This window comes from Puccinia triticina, chromosome 12A (genome assembly GCF_026914185.1).
Source record: "Puccinia triticina chromosome 12A, complete sequence".
Lineage (NCBI taxonomy): Eukaryota > Fungi > Basidiomycota > Pucciniomycetes > Pucciniales > Pucciniaceae > Puccinia > Puccinia triticina.
The window spans coordinates 2833097-2853886 of record NC_070569.1 but is presented as its reverse complement, the minus strand read 5'-3'; the positions used below and the strand labels follow the sequence as shown (position 1 = coordinate 2853886).

Here is a 20790-nt window from a genome sequence, read left to right as displayed (position 1 = left end):
AAAAAGATATGTTCAGAGGGAAAATGAACCAACTTCCATACCAGTACCTGTACCCATAGAAGAACCATCTCCTAAAGAGCAAATTAAAGTACATAAAATCCTCAAAGATAAAAAGGAGAGAGTTTTAGGTAAAGATGCCATTACCAGACTGTACCTTGTAAGATACAGAAACCAATCTGCAGACAAAGATGAATGGCTGCCAGAAAATAATATCCCAGACGGAGCAATTCACTTACGCAATTATAGAGTTTCTAAGCGTAAATAGCTCAGCTAAGTTACAAGTAACTTATCTTGGTGGGAGGGAATGTCAGCCGGGCTACTATATTAAGTTAGAGCCCAGCTAACTGATATATAACAATTGTTAAAAATACACATTTATTGCGGCGCAGAGCGCCTTGTATAAAATGAATACCATATTCATTATTAAACAATAAAAGCGGCGCAGAGCGCCGCGCATAAGAAAAGGAATATGTAATAAAAAACCTCCCCTCAAACGATGTATAGAATCGAGGAGAGACTGTCAAAACTCCAGCCGCAGGTAGCGGCCGGAGAAAGAATAGTAGCCATGATCCAAAAACCCGTTCTCAGGCCAAGAGAACGGGTTTGCTATTGTTGAACTAACAAAAAAACCCGTAGAATGTTCTACAGGAAACGGCCGGAGGAGAGTAGTGAAGAAGTAAACTGCTGCGTCTCCCCCGGCCGAAGATGAACAACCAAGAAAACGTCATAAAGAGTGGAACTCTTCCTCGGACCGAGGAAGAGTAAAACTTGTCGTTGAGTAAAGAGGACAAGAGCGATGCGAGCAATAGAACACTCTACCACTCCTGTCCTAACTAGTTCTTCCCGCGGCTGAGAAGCCGCGATGAATTTGAAAATAGACCAGCGACCCTACCGGTCGCCGCAAGAATACATAAAGGGAGGCTTTTGAGCGAGTAAAAGCCTCCCCAGATTCATACAAACCATTTCGCCGTACCGCCAGCCTCGCCCTTGTCTACCCGACTAGTCCGCCAGCCTGACCGTCCTTTGATCTTGGTTTCTCTAGAGTCATTCGTCGTTTTTTTATCGTGGACTTTCTCTCCGAGTAAGTCCACTGTTTTTTCTTTCTCTATCGGGATATATATCCCCCACCATCTCCTGGGAACATCTTGCACGTTCGAAACACCCCCTTAACTGGGCCCCAGACGTCACAGGTCACACCACCCCTGCGCATAGTGTGCGCAGGCCCTGTAAGATCTTCCGGAGGGCACTTAACCACCCCAGGCGCTCCTGGCCCCTCCGTTAACCCCTTTTTTGGGTATATTAAAAATAACTTTAAAGTTATTTTGCACTTTATCGCACTTTTGCCGCGCGTACCACCGCACCGTTGCGCAGTCACCGGTGTAGCTAGAGGAGTACATATACTCTTGGCATCACCGCGCCTGACATCATCCGTAGATCCAAGGAGGTGTAAGCAGGGTTCCAGGGGCGCCTCCAGTGGGGACTAGGGGTTAAATTTGCTGTAGAATCCATTTGGTGTTATCTTGAGGCCTGGTAGGAGTAAAAATATAGTAGAGAAAACCTTTTTAACTTTCACATTTTTGTATGCCACAACACAGAGCGGCAAGTGTAGCAAAAGCATAACAATTTGGGACCCAATGTGCTGTGCTTTTATTAGTGGGCTGGGTGCTATACTTTTTGATTTTCTTTTCTAGGGGAAAAAATCAGCAAAATTAGTGAGCTATTTTCAGTGGCATATAGCATAATTCTGCTACGCTTCTTGCTACAGTAGCAGAAAACAACACTACTTTAGCTTTAGTGATTTTTCTGTGCTACTGCATCAAAATTTCAAGCTAAATCCACAACATCATAAATTGATGGAGTATTGATGATTAATTTTCATGTATGGCATTTTAAACAGAAAGCAGACTTGTCCACTATTCTTTTTTGCAAAAAAGTGGCCCCATTTGCTAAGATTATGGCGCTAAAGGGCACTAATAGCACCAAAAAGCACTGATTTTTCTGCTATGTAGACTGAACTGTAGCAAAAGTGAAAAAATTCTGTACTACTTGCAGTTATGCTGGCCCTTTGCTACCTCTTTAATTAGCGGCTTTCTGCTAGTGCTAACAAAAATCTTCATTTGAAAAAGTGGTGCCTGCTTTGCTATGCAAAAGGATCACTTTTTGTAACAAAGTTTAGTTGTGGTGGTGTTGCTTCATAGTACTGTATCAAGCCCTTTGATACCTCTTGCTTGCCTCATATTTGTAGTGTGCCACTACTCAGAAAGTGTAAAGAACAAGTCTTACCTTTCCTTTTATCACCATGATCTACCATCCACTCTATAGGATTCAAAACACCCCTGCTTTGCAGGCCCAGGCCTCTATTTCTTGGAGTCATCTAAACTACCCCTGCTGTGACAGGCCCCTCTGCTTTTTTACTATTATTTTTTCCTTTGATTTCTGTGAAATAAAACTCCAAAACACTTATAATCTCTCCCATTTTCCAATCATCACCTTGTGTTACTAGAAGAGTGAGACTCTCACATCACAGAGGCTGAAAAATGTGAAAAAAATGAGGCATGTCACTTTCATAACCAAAAGAAATGTGTGGAAAAGAAGAAACCTTATTTATGTTAACTTCAGATCTGTGGAGAGGAATATATAACCTGGGGTCTGGAGGTCTGGGGGTCTGGAGGTTGTGGGGGTTGTGGATTCAATATGGTAGATTGCATGATGAGGAAGCTGTCTTGATCCACAGTCTCTTGAGCTATGAGTGTGTGGAATGTGACATGTATGTGATAGGCTATGTGCATGAAGAGTCCCCCTCTACAGCTCATAACAATTTATGAGAGCCACCAGCCAAGCCTGGGAGAGAATTGTGACCATATTTCAAAGGGCTGTGGGCTCACCATTTTTTGATAAATTTCAAAAAACAGAAACGTGAATGATTCATGAGTCATGTTAGCCAGTAGGCTGTAATATTATCAATCCAAAAAATGCTGTGGTATCTGAAGACTTGAACTGGACAGGAAATTGGATGCTGGAATGATTGTAGCAGGTTGATTGAATTTTACAAAAATTTGGAGGTAAACTTGTGGCCTTATGCACAAAATTTCAAGATTGTGGCAAGTTGCAATTCACATGTTGCTGATCAACCAGTTCAACTCATCAATTTTCTTCTCAAAAAATTTCATAAACACCTTAAAAGGTGTCCTAAAGTTTTGCAAATCTCAATTGTGAACCTCCCTCATTGCTCAAATGTTATGAAGACTCTTTGAGAAAGACTTGGATTTTATAATCCTCTGATCATCTTCTAAGAAACTGCAAACCAAACAAATGTCCAAGAAATTTTATTTTGAAGGAAGATAATTGTAAGCATTGGGCAAAGTTCTCAAGTTATGCTGAATCTGGCTGAGTCTGGAGAACCACCACACTAGCTCCAAAGTCTTTTTATATATAACATCTGACAGAATATTGGGGGAACATTTGGTGTTTTATCTCCAAACCAATGGTGTAACCATTCTGATACATGTAACATAACAGCCTTTACAATATTGTATCTTAATTAGAAACCGTTACACAGACTTGCAGAAAGCCTGTAGCGCATTTCTGTGCCAATGTGCTACCAATGCAAAGTATTGAATGCACCATTACATGATTTTGAAGCTCATTTTAGCTCATCAAGCCTCCAATACAGTGGTGGTACAGCCTATTGCCCCTCAATACATAAATTTGAAAAAAAACTGTAGTGCATATGTGTGTTGTTACAGAAAACAAAAATTCCTGTATAACAGAGCGGGTGCACATTACAATACCATTACAGTATAACAGAAATACATTAAGATACATTACCCACCACTACAACAACATTTATAGTAATGGTTACATCATTGCCCATACATTAACACTCTGCATCTGTGTCCTATGTAGTTGGTGAGGTCCACATTCTCTTAACTTAACAAATCACTTTATTTGTGGATGAGGGGTGCTGTCTCTGGGCAAAACACTTAGGTATGAGGGTGGTTCTTAGTTAAGTTAGAAATTCTCCCAATCTCCATCCATCATCAAGCATCAAGCAAGGTCTGACAAGAAGCTCTAGTCCTGGGCCCAAGTTGTCTTGCTGATCTCATGATGCATCTCCCAGTTGATCCAGCCCACACCCTGTGGATTTGGGGAGTTGCAACGTGTTCAACAGCCCCAATTACATTTAAAATCACGTGAGGGTGTAGCATTAGAGCTCAGGTATGAGGTAGTGAAGTATTGTCTTTGAATAAATTATAAGAGGAGACAGTTACAAATACTTTTGTCGTGCTGAGATGGATGGGCTTTTATAGAGGATATTGAATGTTGGACAGGGAGGTGGAGAAAAAGAGATGGTGATGAAGGGCTGGGTCAAAGCTTAGGAGAGGCCGAAGAGTTAAGGCTCTTCATTTTCTGATGCCACCAATAGACGCCAAAGTTGGAGAGATTTGAACTGGGAATCTTGAAGGATTGTTGGTTCAAACCGACTTCAAATAACTCGACCAAGTCCTCCTGAAAGCGGATCAAATCCCAACACGTATCCAAAAGCTTCACCGTCTCTTCTTCTGTTTCGTCATAGTTTAGCTCGCCGATTGCGCAGATTAATAACTTGTACAGCCGTTTCCTTTTGTCCATTTGGTGCTCATTTCTCTGATCATCAATGCTCTTCTCGCGTGTTGGTGGATCATGCATTGGAGCAGGAGAAAAAGTCACAACAGGCCCATCAGTCATCTTAATTGATTCGATCAATTTGGACATCAAGTCCTCGGTTTTGATTCGTGAATGTTTCGAGACTGCCTTGAGCAAATTTTTCCATGCAAGTTTCTGCTGATCGAAGCCCAACACAGACGACTGATCCAGTGAGATATCCTAAAGGGATGGAAAGAGATGCGTGTGCAAAACGCGCCTTAGTGATAACGTGCGGATTTGAAGCAGGAAAATTCAAAAGTCGGGTAAGATGAAATTACTCAACATGAAGCAACATTTGAAAGTATTTGTCGGCCAGGTTCAAGATAGTATCTTCCGAGCAGAATTCCAAGACGTTTGATAAAGCAAGATGGGCGTGAAAACCGACTTGAGCTCGGTCGATGAAGGTCCAAATCACGGGGACGACAATTTGATCAAGATACTCTCTCTGAATAACTGATCCGGTGAACCTTTCGATGAGATTGAAATAGTAAATTACTCGCGATATTCGCACAGGATCCCTTACATCACGAGCTTCTGGAATGCAGATGGAATGATTATTAGTTGACTGTTTAAATCTGATAGCGGTCTAACTGACCATTTAGGGAGGGCTGAGATTCCTTCAGAATGAGGTTTGCAAGTCCGACGTGGGGCTTAGTAAGTACAGCAAGAGTATCAAAAACGGCCGTATGAGTTGAAAGCTTGTCGGATGGGAACCTCAGAGTGATGAAGTGAATCTGACATAAGATCTGGAACATGGGCGGAAAGAGGTTTTCGGCCATCACCTGCGAGAAGCCTCGGACGGCAAGCTTATTGACTAGGCCTCCGAGAATCAGCAGGCAGCAAAAGAAGATGTTCCTGAGCCATCGATCGGCCTGATTTTCTTCCGGCTTGAGATGGTTGATGGAGACAGAGTTCTCCTTGAATTCGGGAAGATGGACTTGATCATAAGCACTTGTTGCTGTGCGCCAACTCTCGTGGATTTTTTCAGTCACCGCGACTAAACTTCTAAGATCAGCCGAAAAGGATTTCACGTCGGAGGTCTTCGTTGTGTGTTCAATCAACTTGGAGAGGCTCAATGAGATCGATAAGACGACCTGGGCCAAGGGATCGCTAGAGGTTCTCGTCAAACCTTGATCGGTGCTTGATGATGGATGAAGACTGAGAGAATGTGGGGCCAGGTCGAGACTCGTGGACAATTGATCGAACAGGTGGCCATTTTCAAAGACTTGAAACAGTGATTTGGCAAAGTGGTTGATGATAACCTAAACAACATTGATCTTCACCAAAGTTAGTTTTTAAAACCAAGATAAGTTTGAACAGTGAGCTCAAACCCCAAGACCGGCAAACAGGTAGACGACATACATTTGTTGGTGACTCTGCCAGATGAAGTGGATTGATCGACGGTATGATTTGCACCGCTAGCCAGGTGATCACTGAATCTGGATCAAAATGAGTTATAGCTTGGACGGTTGAATCAGCTAGTTGGGTTTGGCGAATTGAACGCTTGATGCACTTGATGCAGTCTTGTTCGATGAGGCTTTGTAGACGGAAGGAAGAAGACGAGATATCGAATGATTTGGTTGAGACAAGTAGGACAGCCATCAAACAGAGTTGACGAAGATCGAAGGGGGTGAAGTGCCCGTCTCTGGAATTTTCGTTGGCGGCTCCGACTACGATGGCTCTCCAGCGATCAATGAACTTGATAGTCGACGGCTTTAGCTTAGGGTGGGTTTGATTGAGATGATCGGGACCAGGAATGCTCGGAAAAGTCGAATGGTTTGAATGTGGTAAACTGGATCGGTGGAACTTGGCCAAACAAGCCGCCTTGAGTTTGAGGAAAATGGACATGAAGGGTTCGACAGCCTTGTTTTTCATCGAACTGTCTTTGCCTGCACTCGGGACATCGGTGCTAGCCTTCCCAGGGATTCCGAGCGACCATAATTTGGCAGAATGGAGGACGGCCATCATCAGTTGATCGACCAGCGCCAGTCGGAGATGGACCATCAGCCGACACAGGTTCTCGAGCATCCTTTCGTCCTGGTCGTCATCCGCATTCCCGTCTTGGCTGGGAGATAGCAGCCAAGTCATCACATCGATGTAGATCGCCCCATCATCGACGTTCTCCATGTCGTTGCGTGTCCTGGATCGATCCAAAAGAAAACAACCAGAGTCAGTCAAGGGTTGGCCTTGATGGCTTCGACATGGTTAACCGAGATGAAAATATTGGTATGTACGCACTGCTTGTTTGTCCCAAGTAGAAATCCTCCAGCGTGGCGAGGAAAAGTCTTGATGTTGGGCTCTGCTCCGTAGGCCCGCCTGCCAGTGGTGAGCCCGCTACCCGGCTGTCAGCTAGCTCTTATCCGACTGACCCTGTCTGGTCGGGGCTATCCGCGGATACAGCTACGAGTCCCGGTCACCCGGCCGAGGTTGCGGACGTAAAACTCCAAAGTATCTCCGAAAGTATTTCGGAGAGCCTCCAAAGTACCCGCCAGCAGCAGCGGACGGTTGGCACTTGGTCAAAATATCTGACAAAGTTCCTCCAAAGTAAGATTTCAATGGAACTTCGAATGTCCTTTGGAGAGCCTTCGGAGGAAGGTTTTCCTCCGAAGGCTCTCCAAAGGACATTCAAAGATCCTTTGGCAGGCCTTTGGAAAAACTTCAAAGTATTGCTACTTCGAAGCCCCTTCAAATGCCAACTTCAAAGAGGCTTTGAATGTATTTGAACTGGCCTTTGAAGGCACTTGGAAGATTCTTTGAAAACCATTCAAAGTGTGCGTCCTGTTGGGCTCCCCAGATTGCCCCCCCCAGATTGCTCCCCTCAGATTGCCCCCCCCCCCCCCAATCGCGCTCATCCGATTGGGCTCCTCTGATTGGGCTCCTCCAATCGGGCTTGATTGGAAGGAATGCTTTGGGATTGGGCGGGCCCAAGGGCCCGCCCCTCACAATGGCTTGGGATCTGTTGCTGCCTGTATTTCTCATTTGGCTAATATTTGGTTGTATGTACAGAGGAGAGACAGAAGGGAGGGAGAGAGACAGAAGGGGGAAAGAGAAAGGATGAAAGAGAGAGAAGGGGGAAACAATTCCTCTTCCTTTTGTCTAACCAGTTGTAAAGGATAACTCAGTTAGCAAAGAAAAAAGCGCAGCCGTGCTGGGCTCCAGTTTCCCGTTCTGAGTCGCGGCTGCGTGGTGGTCCTGCTGGCCGGATGGGTGCGGCTTGGCGTCGACAGCCTGGTGCTGCTTCTTCTTGCTCTTCTGCTGCTGCCCGGGCACCTCTTCTGTCTTCGGTGCAGCCCCAGGAATGCCCCTGCAAGGCGCTGCGCCCGGCGGACCGCCCCCTCATCCTCGGGTGCTGTGGCCATTTGTGCCCCCGTTGGTCGGCGCAACGTATGGCACTCCTCCCTTGTCTTCCCGTTTGAAGTGGCTCGGGGTCGTTGTTCCTCGGGCATGAGGTGGTCAACAAGCGCTGGCCGGTTTAGCTTCCACAAAAAAATTGTTGGAGGCAAGTCAGATTCTTCCTTGGCTGTCACTTCGTTCGCTCATGCTCATCTGGGGTTGCTGGGGGAGGAGTGGCCGCGTTGCCAGTGGGTTTGGGCGCAGGTGAGAGGGATATCCAGAACGGGAACAGCTCCGCATCCCGCGGTCTCCACGAAGCCTGAAAACAGACACCCGGGATCAGATCAAAGACAGACAACGCTGCGAGACCGTTCAAGCTTACCGCGTAGAGATGTTCGATTGGGTTGACATGGATTAGTGGGCTGCAATAGTGGAAGATACGGACACCATTATTGACCCAAAGTCGCGGACTCAAGGTGGCACACATAAGCGGCCGTTGGGACTCCACTTGCAATGGGACGTATTCAAGCCCTCAATTGTCGCCACTTTCTCCAGCGTGCGGCGGTCCCAGATCTCCATTGTGCCCGGAAGGTTCCCAAAGCCGGTAATCAAAAGCAGCCGGTGTGGAACTCCGTCCGGTGCAGGCCGGCGGCAGTTAGTTGGAGGGGAATGGGGAGAGGAAGTTTTATGTGCCCTCCGGGTTTTTTGGTCGGAATGAGCGATGAGGTTTGGGGGGGGGAAGATTTTACGACGGCGTTGAGCGCGCGTCGGCGGTGGGTTGTTTTGAGGGAAAAAGTGGAAAGAAGCCGAAGGGAAAAAGAGAGCTCCGGAAGATCAATAAGATTCAGGATGACACTATGGAGGGCGCCGGATAATGAACAGTAAACTTAGATGGATTTCCTGATGGGATCAGCTAGGTTCCATGCCCCCCTTCCTCTGAGTTCGTGGGCGAACTCAGACTCCGGGAAGCGCCGCGCACTGCGGACCCGTCATCACGCCCCGCACCCGCGCGCACACAACAAAAAACAACCCAAGAAGCAAAAGGAGAAAACAAAAGAAACCAACAAAACCAAAAGAACCAACCCTCCCCACTGTTCCCTTCCAACACGCGCCATGAGAAAAAAGAGAAAGAACAGGAAAAAAAAAGAAAGGAGAAAGAGAATAAAGAACAACAGTAGTAGAAGCAGGGGACAATAGGAAAGACAACACGAGCCAACAAAGGTACAAAAAAGAAGAACACATCCTGAAACGCCTTGAGGTGCCGCCATCGCCGCTGCAAACTGAGTTTTCTGTCGTCCTCACGGCCTGAACCATACCGCGCACCACATCTCCACCACGCTTGCAGTCTGTCCCTAGACTGCTTCGCGCCTGCTGTCAAGGTTGAAAAGAAATCCGCGCCTAAAAAGGTCCAGAAAAAAACCAGGAAGGGAGAAAAAAAAAAAAAAGCCGCCGGTGCTCACATATGTGGCATAAAGTAGGGTTTACAAAACGCAGTAGAAATACCCTGGGGGTGCACACATTGGGAGGACTTACGTTGACCCTCCTGTGCCTCCTCAGGAGAAATACCTTTTTACCTGGTCCGCTGAGAAACGCCGCGTCAACAGAGTCCCGTCGAGTTCCGCCAAGATATAGGAGCCGCCGTGAACCTGGCGCACCACACGAAAAGGCCCACTCCACCGGTTGGCAAACAATTTGCCCCATTGAGTCTCGAGGGCCCGATTGTAGACCAACACCATGTCAGCGGGGCGAAGCGGATCCCGCATTCGACCGGCGTTCTTCTCTTCCCAATACCGGACAGAACCTTTGCGCGCCTTCATGAGCTTTTGATGTGCTAGCTCGCGGACTTCTTTGCTGCGCTCCAGCTGACGAGAACGCGCAACCAAAAGATCAGCCGTGTCCTGGACTTCGTCCCAATCGACCCCGAGGTAGGATTCCATCTCCAAGTCGATGGGCAGCACGGCCCGCTGGCCAGATACAATCTTGTAGGGTGAATAGCCAGTAGTACGCTTTGTTGAGATCCGATCAGCAAATAAGACAAGGGGCAGGTATTTTCAACAATTCTTAGCACTTTCCCCAGCGAGCTTGACAAGCGCGGCCTTCAGAGGACCGTGGCCGCGCTCAACCATTCCCTGGCCTTCAGGGTAGTAAGGCGTGGAAACGCGATGCTGGCCGGGAAGTTCGCGCAACATCTCCGCAAGCTTGCCGCCGAATTCGGATCCGCCATCTGTTGAATAAGAGCGCGCCAAACCATAGCGCATTGTCCAGTGTTTGCGAAGGAAACTAGCCACCCCTTCTGAGTTGAGATTATTCAGAAATTTGGCTTCAACCCAGCCCAAGAAATCGTCGCGAGCTACAAAAAAATTGGATAAAGGACACCCAGTGTGTCATTGGAGCGTTTGGCAAGCTTGGTGCGTTTATCATCTCGATAAGGGAATGAGTGTCAACCTGGAGCTCAAAGTGTTGGCCCCATAAGATTGTCTGAAGCTTCTTGAGTATCCATGCCACGCCACAAAGCTTGAGCTTAGGCTGCGAGTACCGGGATTCAACATTGGAAAACAGAAGCGACTCTGTGAGCCGGCGTCTCCTATGTGACGTGCGGACACAAAGGAAATAAGGGGCGATATTTTGTAATTTCAAATATAAAGGTATTACAACGTGTAGAAGAGGAATGAGATGAAAGTTTAGACTTTTATTTAGGCTTTTAGTTTTTCTTTGAGCGCTTTCAACTTAAAGTTGAGGGTGAATAAGCTAGGAAAGAGTCACTAGCCTCTTCTTCAAAGGAAACTGAAGAAGGTCTGATTCAGGTAAACCTGTAATCAGCCCTAGTTTTTTAGACTAAAGGAAACTAGTCAAGGCTTTTTACTGGGAAACCTATGTGGTTTTCAGGTTGTACCACCAAACACGGAGAAAAGAATAATTTATCAAGTTTGATTGGATATTCAATTTCAAGTTATTCAGGCGCAGTGTGCATAATGAAGAGAAGGGAGGAAGAGAGGGAGAGGGAAAGGAATGGTCAAATCACGAAGGGGACTAAGAAAGAGAAGAGAAAAGTATTCATAGTTACCAGGAAGGTTACTTACTTGCAAGTACTGTGCACTTTAGTGGGAGTATTTGGGAGTAAGGCCTTTGAGTTTTGCGGAAGGAAGCGCTGGATGTAACTGGTGAATATTTTTCTGGTCTGATTTCGAAGTGGGGGAAAGTCCGCCCAGGTCAGGAGGGGTGGGTATAAGTGAAAAATTGAGGAACTTCCTCTATTTTTCCGGAAATTTCTATTAGTTTCAAATAATAGTGCGCTCTACATTGCGCAATAGAATATAGATTGAATACAATTCAATTACATTGAATTTATATGTATATATAATATATATATAAAAAACAACTATTGTGATCCGTAGCGCAGGTGCGCGGAACAATTCTATAGCGCTCCTGCGCTTCAGAATACAATGAATAATAAAGTAATAAAATAGAATAAAATAAAATAAAGTATAAAAACATCAAATATTATTAATAATTCATTACTATTATTATATCAATATTTAAAGGGATAAAAGGAAGACTTTTGGACATGTAAACATGTCTCTAAGGCTGACATTCCCTACCACCAAAAGAGGTTTTGTCTATTGATAAAACCGTTATTCAGGATCTCTTTTTGCACCTGAATTTCCTGAGTACTGTTGAGGCATCAGGAATATCTTTTTCTTCAAGCCATTGGTCATGATCTGCGCTAAGATTTTTATATCTAGCTAGATACATTCTAACATCCTTGTTATTAATTCGTACTCTCTTTTCTCTAAGGATTTTCTGGATTACTTTAACAGTTGCATCTTGTTCAACCGGAGGGACAATGGCTTTCTCTTTTTGTCTCTGAGGGAACTTTTCAAAGTCAGGGGATTGGTAAGGTTTTACTAGACTCACTGGGAAAGTAGGATGTTTTCTACTGAATTCTTCAGTGAGAATAACTTCAACAGCATTTTTACCATGCAAGGCCCTAATGACAAATGGTCCAACAAAGGAGTCTCTCATCTTCTTGGGACCAGACAGGTTAGTGAAATTTGTTGTGGATATGAGCACTTGATCTCCAACTTTAAAGTCAGGTTCTCTGTGAGATTTATCCCATCTCTCTTTGTTGTAAGCTACTGCTTCAGAGATACATTGCTCAGCATGTTTTGTTGCCTTATCAAACATTGTACCATAAGTCTTGGCTGTGGGGTGAACATCAATCAGTCCCTGCTTAAGAAAATCTCTAGGCAAGTTTGGCATCCAACCTTTCTCTAGCATAGCTGGAGCTTTGCCTGTGGTGGAGTGAATACTAGTGCTATAAGCAAGTTCAAGAATAGGGAGCAGGGATACCCAATCATGAGTATAGCCGTCATTATCTTTGAATTCCAAACCATAGACACAAAATCTTCTTATCATATCTTCTAGAGTTTGGATCATTCTCTCAGCCAAGCCATCTGCCTGCGGATGATACGCGGTTGAAAATGAAAGCTTAGTTCCCAGCATACTGTGCAAACCAGTCCAGAATTCAGACGTAAACTTTGGATCTCTGTCAGATATAATAACTTTAGGTATTCCCGTCCTTGGGAGGACTCTGTTCCAGAAAAGTATAGCTGTATCCATTGCAGTGTCATCTTTGAAACAAGGTATGAAAATTGGAGTTTTGGAATATCTGTCAACAATAACTAGGCAAGCATTGTAGTTGGCCGTGCCTGCTGGGGAAAGTGAAGTAACCCAATCCATATTAATAATGTCCCATGGTTTGGATGGTTCTTCAATCTTCATGAGTAATCCAAACCTCTTTCCAGTAGCTCTGTTGGCTTTTTGGCATCTGTCACATGAATTGCAGTATTCACTTGTCTCTTTTCTCCAATCAATCCACCACGCAGTATCAGCCACTTTGTCTATAGTTCTATCCTCTGAGAAGTGGCCAGAGTAGACACTATCATGGCACTCATGCAGGATGGTAATAATACTGTCTCTGTCAACTACCACCAAGACAGAGTTATGCTTCTCTCTGTGGTACAGGAGGCCATCAAAAAGAGAGAATCTTCCTTCTAGATAAGAAGTTTTCCACTTTCCGCTCAGTGCATTGCGCAGCTCAGAATCTTTACTGTCTTTTCTCAAAATTTCTGTAAGTATGACAGCGTTGTTTTCTTTCTTATAACCTGCTTTTACTAGGTCAAAGAATTCATCTGAAAAGGTAGAGACATGTAAAGCCATAATAGGGAATCTGGAGTCATCATCTCTTTCTTCAGGATCATATGCAGGATTACTTGGATCATTAGGCAATGCCCATCTGCTAAGCCCATCAGCATTCTTATGAATGTTCCCATCTCTATGTTGAATAGTCATGTTGCCTCTATATTCCTGGATAGCTATTTGCCATCTAAGCATATGCCTATTAGCTGTCTTCATCTTGATTAGTGATCTTAGGGCAATGCAATCTGTGATGACCTCAAAGACACTTCCATCTAGATAATAGTGGAGTTTATCTAAGGCCCAAACCAGGCATAAGCACTCTAATTGACTTGCTCCGTATCTAGTTTCACTATCTTTTAGTTGTCTTGATATGAAAACAATTGGACCTTCTTTCTTAAATCCATCTATTATTTGGATTTGATGTGGAGAGCATGCTCAGTTAAGGTTTCTTTTTTGTGAATTGATCACTGTGTGGCATCGTTGAAAACAAGCAAATGAAGAGAGAAACTATCTGCGCACGATGATCGTTAAATTTTAAATCGCAATGGGAGCTGGTGCCGTGTGCAACTGACTCCCTGATCCGGACGTTGGTTCACTCCCACTTTTTCCAGTGAATCCGTGGAAGGTCTTTCAAAATTGGACTCCTTGGTAGGGCCACATTTCGCTTACGCAGGACTTTCCCAAAGGCACAATCTATTCCCATCAATATCCAAAATTATCTAAATCCACATCAAACCTTTAGCTTATTCCTAGCGCATTTATTCAGCAGACTTAGCTTATTCCCAACGCATTTATCGGGCAAGCTACCCTTCCTTCAAGCAAAAACTTCTCAAATCTCTCGTTTCTTGCTTGAACCGCCGGTTCATCGTCATTATTGAATCACAACTGGTTTGTGCGTTCATCAAGGCGGCGACATCACATTTAATCGGCAAGAGTAAAACAAACAAAACAAGTCCACATATCAACCTCGATCGCGTTGTTTCTACTGCTTGAAAGGCCTCGAGGTCTAACGGTGCGACGGAAGTGAGTAAGCTGGATTAGGTGACTGATTTCTCATCCATGAGCCTGACACGGTTATGTCAAGGTTGAATAACTTGCCCAGACTTACTGTTACTTTTTCCCTTTCACTGCATAGATCTCAACTGTCTACAACAAAATCAAGACAGCTTTAAAGGCCCAGCATCACCCATTCTGAATCCTCTCACCTATTTCTCATCGAAAAGCAACAAGAACCTCAGATTTTACGCGTTCTTATCATGTCTAAGCACATTTTCAACCGTCGTGACAATGTGGTGCAGCTGGAGAACTTTTTAGAGTCCAGCACTTACCAAGATAATCAGGACACTCAGAACTTGATCCCATCCAACGATATTCTTCGGGATGATTGTTGGCAGTATGAAAATCTACCTGGTTCACAAGCGGAGCCTCAAGTACATGCACATCACGATCCCCAGGACTATTATCCGTTTACAACCCAAACCTTTACCGATTCGCCTCCGAACCTCTCGTCTTGGCCAGGCATGCATCCCAACGGCCAGTCTAGTTTTGGCGACGGCGATGAACCACATTATCCGGACTATTTCTCGGCATTCTCCTCAGGCCCACGCGAGCTTGGGTGGACTGAATCTAGGTGGCCTGAACAGCACTTGAGTACGCCTTCTGAGCAGTTTGTGTCTTATCCGCCAGCGGAATTGCCGGAGGGTTACGAGATAAGGCCAACAGATTCATCATGTTCACTCGGCTTCCCAGTCCCCGAGGACTCTCGCACGCCAGGATTCTCGGAAGGTGGAGTATTTGCGGAGGGTGAAGCAAATGTTACTGGGACCATTGACAGCTCAAGTGGAGGCTTCAACTTCGCTCACATGTACGAGCCAGCTCCGTCGAGTACCGCCCTCCCGTCCCTGCTTAGTCTGACCCAATTGATCGACGCATCTCCGGCAGGTTTGCAAGCTTCACTTGATGCAAGGCTCTCAATACACTCTCAGCATTCTTTCATGGACCACGAGAGGCCTTTCGCTCTAAGCCAGGCGGTCGAGAGCGTGGGGCAATACGACTCTTCCCTAGGCCTCTATACTTCCGGATGTAACGAATCTCGAATGGACGTGGGCTCACTGCCTGAATTGAGTTGTTCTCGCCGGCAGACGCCCGGTAGTGGACTCATGGATGTTACGAACACTGAGAGGGCCATGACTCCATTCGCATCCGGGGTCATGTATGGACGCGTAGGTTGTGAACATAGTGACTACCAATCTACGGAGTTATCCGGATCACGGTGCCATCCCCTCCCTCTCAGCAGGAATTCAACTTTCTTGAATTCTGCAGAAACTTCTAGCTCAAGATCTTCTTCCATCTTTGCGTATGGAACATCTTTAGAATCACATTCTCGGTCCACCGAACCCAGTAGAGCGACGTCGTTGGATTCGCAACGCTCTTTTTACAATATCCTATCATCTGTATCTATTCCCAGCCCTCCACAGTTATTCGCATATACCCCGATCAGTAGAGGCAACAGTTCTGGAAAGCCCTCTACCCTGAAAGTCAGTGGACTACTCCCGCCGATCACAGATTCCAACCTTCAAGGATGCTCTAAGGAAACTGATGAGTCCACCAATGGACCTCAATCCGCCAAGGATTCCAAGAAAAGTCTGTCACGAAGCAATCCCGACAGGCCCAAGCGCAAGCGCATGCATGTGTAAGTCGAGCGAACTGCTTAAATCACTTCCGCTAGGATGCTCACGGCGCACGCCTTTGTGCCTCGTTTTAGCTGCGGGATATGCGGTAAAGATTTCAACCGACCCAGCGCTTTGGTACTTCATCGCACTGTTCATACAGGTGAAAGATGTAAGTGACTGACTTCTCCAATAGCTACCTGTGCATCAACATAGTCGGGACTCTGATTGCTTGATATTGTGGGACTTTAGCCAACTTCTGTAACGTCTGCGGCAGGTCTTTCTCAAATCTTTCCAATTTAAGGCGGTAAATATCTGAAAATTCTCCAAGATTTTTTTTTCAATTTGATACTAATCATCTGTTGTACAAATAACACCGTGTTACTACAGGCATCAACGACAGCTTCATGTCTTGGAATCTCAAATGCAGTTACCGGAAATTCCGGGACCCACCAGTGAACTCGACGCTTACAACTTTGGCTCGCAAACTCGGTTTTAAATCGAGCAATCAGTTTAAGATGTGCGTTTTCGACGATCAAACAGTAAAAGGTAATGAACTGTTTCACATACGGTCTAACACCTCACACCGACACGCATCACGCGAGGACTTCCATGGTCTTAATATTCTCAATTTCCCATCTTTTTTAACTCCTCTTCGATCTTTCACTATCATGGAACTATCTTGTTTGATCAATTGATCATCTCACCTAGGAATTATCAAATTTGGTTCGATCTGTTCTCCCCTACTATCAGGCTTTATACCCTCCTGTACTTGAATTCCATCATTAGAAAGGAAGAACAACAATGTGACCAAAATACGTTTTACAATCTATTCCTTCCATTTTTCTGCCCTGATTTCTTGAGCTTTCAGCACTGCTTTTCTCACTCTTTTGCCGACATTTCTATTGCTTAGATAAACCTACTTCGTGGGTGGATGAAATGTTATTTCACTGTGAATACTATGCAGAAAGTGTCCATGACTGAAGGTTAAAACATGAACTTGAATCCCTGTCTGGACTCGATATCAGCAGGAGCGCGATAGATCCGTGGAGGAGGGTGTCGAAATCCAATAACATTCAGTTAGATGAAATGTCACCAGCATGTAACTGGCATGCTGGGATTGTCACATAAGGCTCGAAAAAAAAATCAAATTCTCAGCAACTCTCATCGGTAGTCAGAGGGCCAACTTTTGCCATCGCTCAACGTCAATCAGAATGCAGATCAGGACAACGACTCTGTTGAGTTTCGAGCTTAAGCACCATGAGATACAAAAGAAGAGCAATGACGGAGCTCGAGGAAGGGGCAGCAAGGGTGGCAATCTCGCCGGATGTGGCTCAGGTGGGCACAGAGAAAAAAGAACAGAGAACCAATGAAGATTGATTTCTTGTACAGGGCTAACTATAAATCTGTGGTTGAGAAGAATAATGAATAAAATGATAATGCATTTGAATTTGAAACTTCTCAAACTCATTGTGACATGTCAAAAGGAACATTGATATCCCCATCAGAGCACAATCTAGAGGATAAGCAGTAAACTGGAAAGCTAATACATACTCTATTCTAATCAGGGATCAATGTCTACAAGATAGTAAGAGAGAAGAACGACCATGAATAAAAGAGAGAGCACATAGAGAGGGGGCAACATAAGTGTTGGATAACTTTGATCTGAAAACAAGCACATAGAGGAGGATAAAAAGGGTGGAATGGTGGGAGGAGAAAGTGTAGGAATTGTGGGGATGAGTGGAAATGAGACCTAAATTCAAAAGACTCTGCAAGCAAATTGATTCAATCTGGTGGTCATGAAGGCCTACACAGTGTGGCAACTACTAGAGGCAGAGATATCAATACCATCAATACGTAAGAGTACAACAATTTGGAAAGTGATTTAACTAAATCTGACTCTGACCAAGAGAGTGGCCTGACGTTGGGGACTGATGACACTGATGAGCTAAACTCAGACTGATGGAAGCGGGCAGAAGGCAATTGTGAGTGAAAATGAGTGTGAAAGGATGATGGAAGAGTCCTTCCACACCCGCTGCATCAGGTAGACTAACTACAATGTGTGAAATTTGAGTGACAGTGAAACAACATGTATGAAGCATAGAAAAGAAAGGAAATGTAAATAACATTGACTAACTCAACACCCTCCTTACTGAAGACATGAAAAGAAGAAAGAGAGAAAAGGAAAAAAAAGGAAGAAGAAATTTGGGAGAAATAGCAGAGGAAGAAGAAGAAAAAGAAACAAAAAAAAGGTAGAGACATAAGAACGGGGAGGAAAGAAGGGAAGGTACAGCGGGAGTGATGTGATTGACCAGTTACTTCACAATTCCAAACATTGAACAATGTCACTCCAGGGCAACCCGGGGAGAGACTTGGTGAGCATATCTGCCAGCATCTTTTTGGTCGAGACGTGGAGGAGAGAAATTTCCTTCTTGCGGACGCATTTGCAGATGAAATGATAACAGGCGTGGATATCCTTGGTTCTTGCATGATGCTCTGGATTCTTTGCAAACGCTTCCGTGCCTTCATTGTCAACATGGAGAGGGATTGTGGTGTCTGGTCAGAGGCAAAGTTCTGTCAGAAGGTGACGGAGCCAGAGGGCCTCCTTACATGAGTCAGATAAGGCTTTTTATTCAGCCTTGGTGCTGGAGAGAGAGACTGTTGCCTGTTTCCTTGATTTCCACAAAATAGCACCGTCGCCAATGCGGTATGTGTAGGCAGAGGTTGAGCAATGGTCATTGCAATCCTTGGCCCAATTGGAGTATGAGTAGCCGGAACAGCTGAGATCACCTCCCAGGCGTAGCTTGAGGTCTTTTGTCAAGATCAGATAATTCAGCACTTGTACACCAGCATACCAGTGTGCATCAGAAGGATCCCGGAGGTATTGAGAGAGCACTGCCAGCATAATTGGCTGGGTTGAAGCTTTCCCAGTTTAACTGGGATGCATTCAACCAATTCAAAATGAGTTGATCTCAACCAATGAAATATGAACCCAAGGGGGGTACCTGGGATTTATATTTCATCAGTTGAGATCAACCAATTTTAAATTGGTTGGATGCATCCCAGTTTAACTGGGATAAATTCAGCCCACCCAATTATGTTGGCAGTGGAGACAGTTTACAGCAAACAAGACGCCGGGACAAGTGCACTGGGAGACCCGCAGTAGGGCCCCAATGAGCTGGGGATACGGGCCTGAGGACATGGGCTCGTTGGGCTGGCAAGTGCTGAGGTTCTTGAAGTTTGAGTTGGTTGGTGTTGAGACAGATACATGTTTTGAGGCCAGAAAGCGGTCACATAACTCAGAAATATAATAAACCTGGTTGTGGAACATGTAGCGGCCCAAGATATCCCGGGTGATCTTCAGAGAGAGAAAGTTATTAAGTTCTTTGTCAGCTCCAATTTTGAACTGCTTGCCAAGAGACAAAATAAAGGAGTTCACAAAGGAAGGTTTGCCAACAATTGCCAAATTGTCAACAGGAGTAGTGAGTGCGCCAATGAGGTACTGCCCATCAATCTTGAAGCATAATGTAGGATTGTATTTTGAGTTCTTCAGACCAAGGCCCAGCAGGGCCTTGGATTCCATTGATGCAGAGACTGCTTCAGTCCATAGAGTGACTGTCTCACCTCGCAGACCCAGTCAGGGTGTTGAGGATGTCAAGACTCAGGGCACGCCCCGGAGCAAAGGAAGCGCAAGGAGCGAAACCCTAACCCTGCAACGGGAAGTGGTGAGTCCGCGCGACCCCTAGGCACATGCATATGCAAGTGACCCCCAGACAATAGGAGTAGGCAATAGCTGAAACTTTGTTCTTCTTCTTTCAGCCACGTCTACCCCCGACAAAGAGCCTAAGCATCCCAAGAGAAGCACACCACAAAACAGGTAAGTAGTGCTCCTTGGGTTCGTCATAAACTGAGGAGGAAGCGGCTGATCAAAAGATCAAACTTCTGAATGCAGCAAGCATACGCCCAAAGTCAACCCAGACCCTATCTGTCCCAGCCTCATCAAAAGGATCTCCGACTCTACGAGCGGTAAGTCCTTTGATGCAGAGCCACCAAAGTGTAGCCGGTCACTGACTGAGAGTACTGTCAACATAACAGACCACAGCAGTTCCGGCACGCTTCTCACTTGTATTGGCGGACATTAAAGTACCGAGCCTGAACAAGCACAATTAAGAGAGAAACTATATCTCATCAACTTCCGCACCGGAAGCTCAGGCACTGACTCAAGATACAGTTGCTCTTCTCAGGCAGTAGCCCCTTACCCACGATTTCGTGGTCTCAGCTGCCAAAGCAGTCTTTCTTAATTTCTCTCTTTTCTCATACCAGAGTCGGCAACAGTTCCGCTCTTAGGTACATATCTTGTTTCTTTCTCTCTGTCTCTGAAATTGTCAGATAGACCAATTCATCTCTAACCATGAAATACACTCTTAGTATTGTGAATTCTATTAGAGGATCCTCAAAGCCTGGCGGCTGTTCCATGTAGATGGGTTTTTCAAGATGACTGTCAAGGAAGGCTGTCTTGAAGTCAACTTGACAGCCTTCCCACTTCCAGCTACCCAGCAGAGAAAAGATGAGACAGAGAGTTTTGAGTTGTAGAGTTGGAGAGAAAACTTTGTCGTAGTATAGACCACGTATTTGAGAGTATCCCATGGCCACTAGTCGAGCTTTCAGTTTCTGGATGGTGTGATCTGGTCTTCTCTTGACTTTGAAGACCCACTTAGACTTGATTATTCTTTGTTTGTCCGGGCGGGGAACCAATTTCCAGGTCTGCATGCCGAGGAGTGAGGCAAATTCGTCATCTGCAGCCTTGAGCCACTTATGTGCATCTGGGGATTTCAGGAGTTGTTGCCATGTCTTTGGTGTGTCAATTTCTGGGTCAACAGCGGCGCTTTTTTACCATTGTCCA

General features: G+C 45.3%; 3 protein-coding genes across 3 annotated transcripts; 1 reads left to right on the top strand and 2 right to left on the bottom strand.

The window, feature by feature from the left end:
- Nucleotides 1–4368: 4368 nt before the first annotated feature.
- On the bottom strand, nucleotides 4369–6774 carry PtA15_12A247 (uncharacterized protein; the record flags this gene model as incomplete). The annotated part of the gene is made up of 4 exons (XM_053161836.1): nucleotides 4369–4866; nucleotides 4970–5220; nucleotides 5282–5948; nucleotides 6049–6774. The coding sequence occupies 4 exons, from the start codon at nucleotides 6772–6774 to the stop codon at nucleotides 4369–4371; spliced, it is 2142 nt and encodes a 713-aa protein (XP_053025814.1).
- Nucleotides 6775–8209: 1435 nt separating this feature from the next.
- PtA15_12A246 (uncharacterized protein) lies at nucleotides 8210–8598 on the bottom strand (the record flags this gene model as incomplete). Its single annotated transcript, XM_053161835.1, has 3 exons — nucleotides 8210–8338; nucleotides 8402–8441; nucleotides 8528–8598. The coding sequence occupies 3 exons, from the start codon at nucleotides 8596–8598 to the stop codon at nucleotides 8210–8212; spliced, it is 240 nt and encodes a 79-aa protein (XP_053025813.1).
- A 5876-nt stretch (nucleotides 8599–14474) lies between these two features.
- On the top strand, nucleotides 14475–16386 carry PtA15_12A245 (uncharacterized protein; the record flags this gene model as incomplete). The annotated part of the gene is made up of 4 exons (XM_053161834.1): nucleotides 14475–15910; nucleotides 15983–16059; nucleotides 16140–16194; nucleotides 16278–16386. The coding sequence occupies 4 exons, from the start codon at nucleotides 14475–14477 to the stop codon at nucleotides 16384–16386; spliced, it is 1677 nt and encodes a 558-aa protein (XP_053025812.1).
- Nucleotides 16387–20790: the final 4404 nt, after the last annotated feature.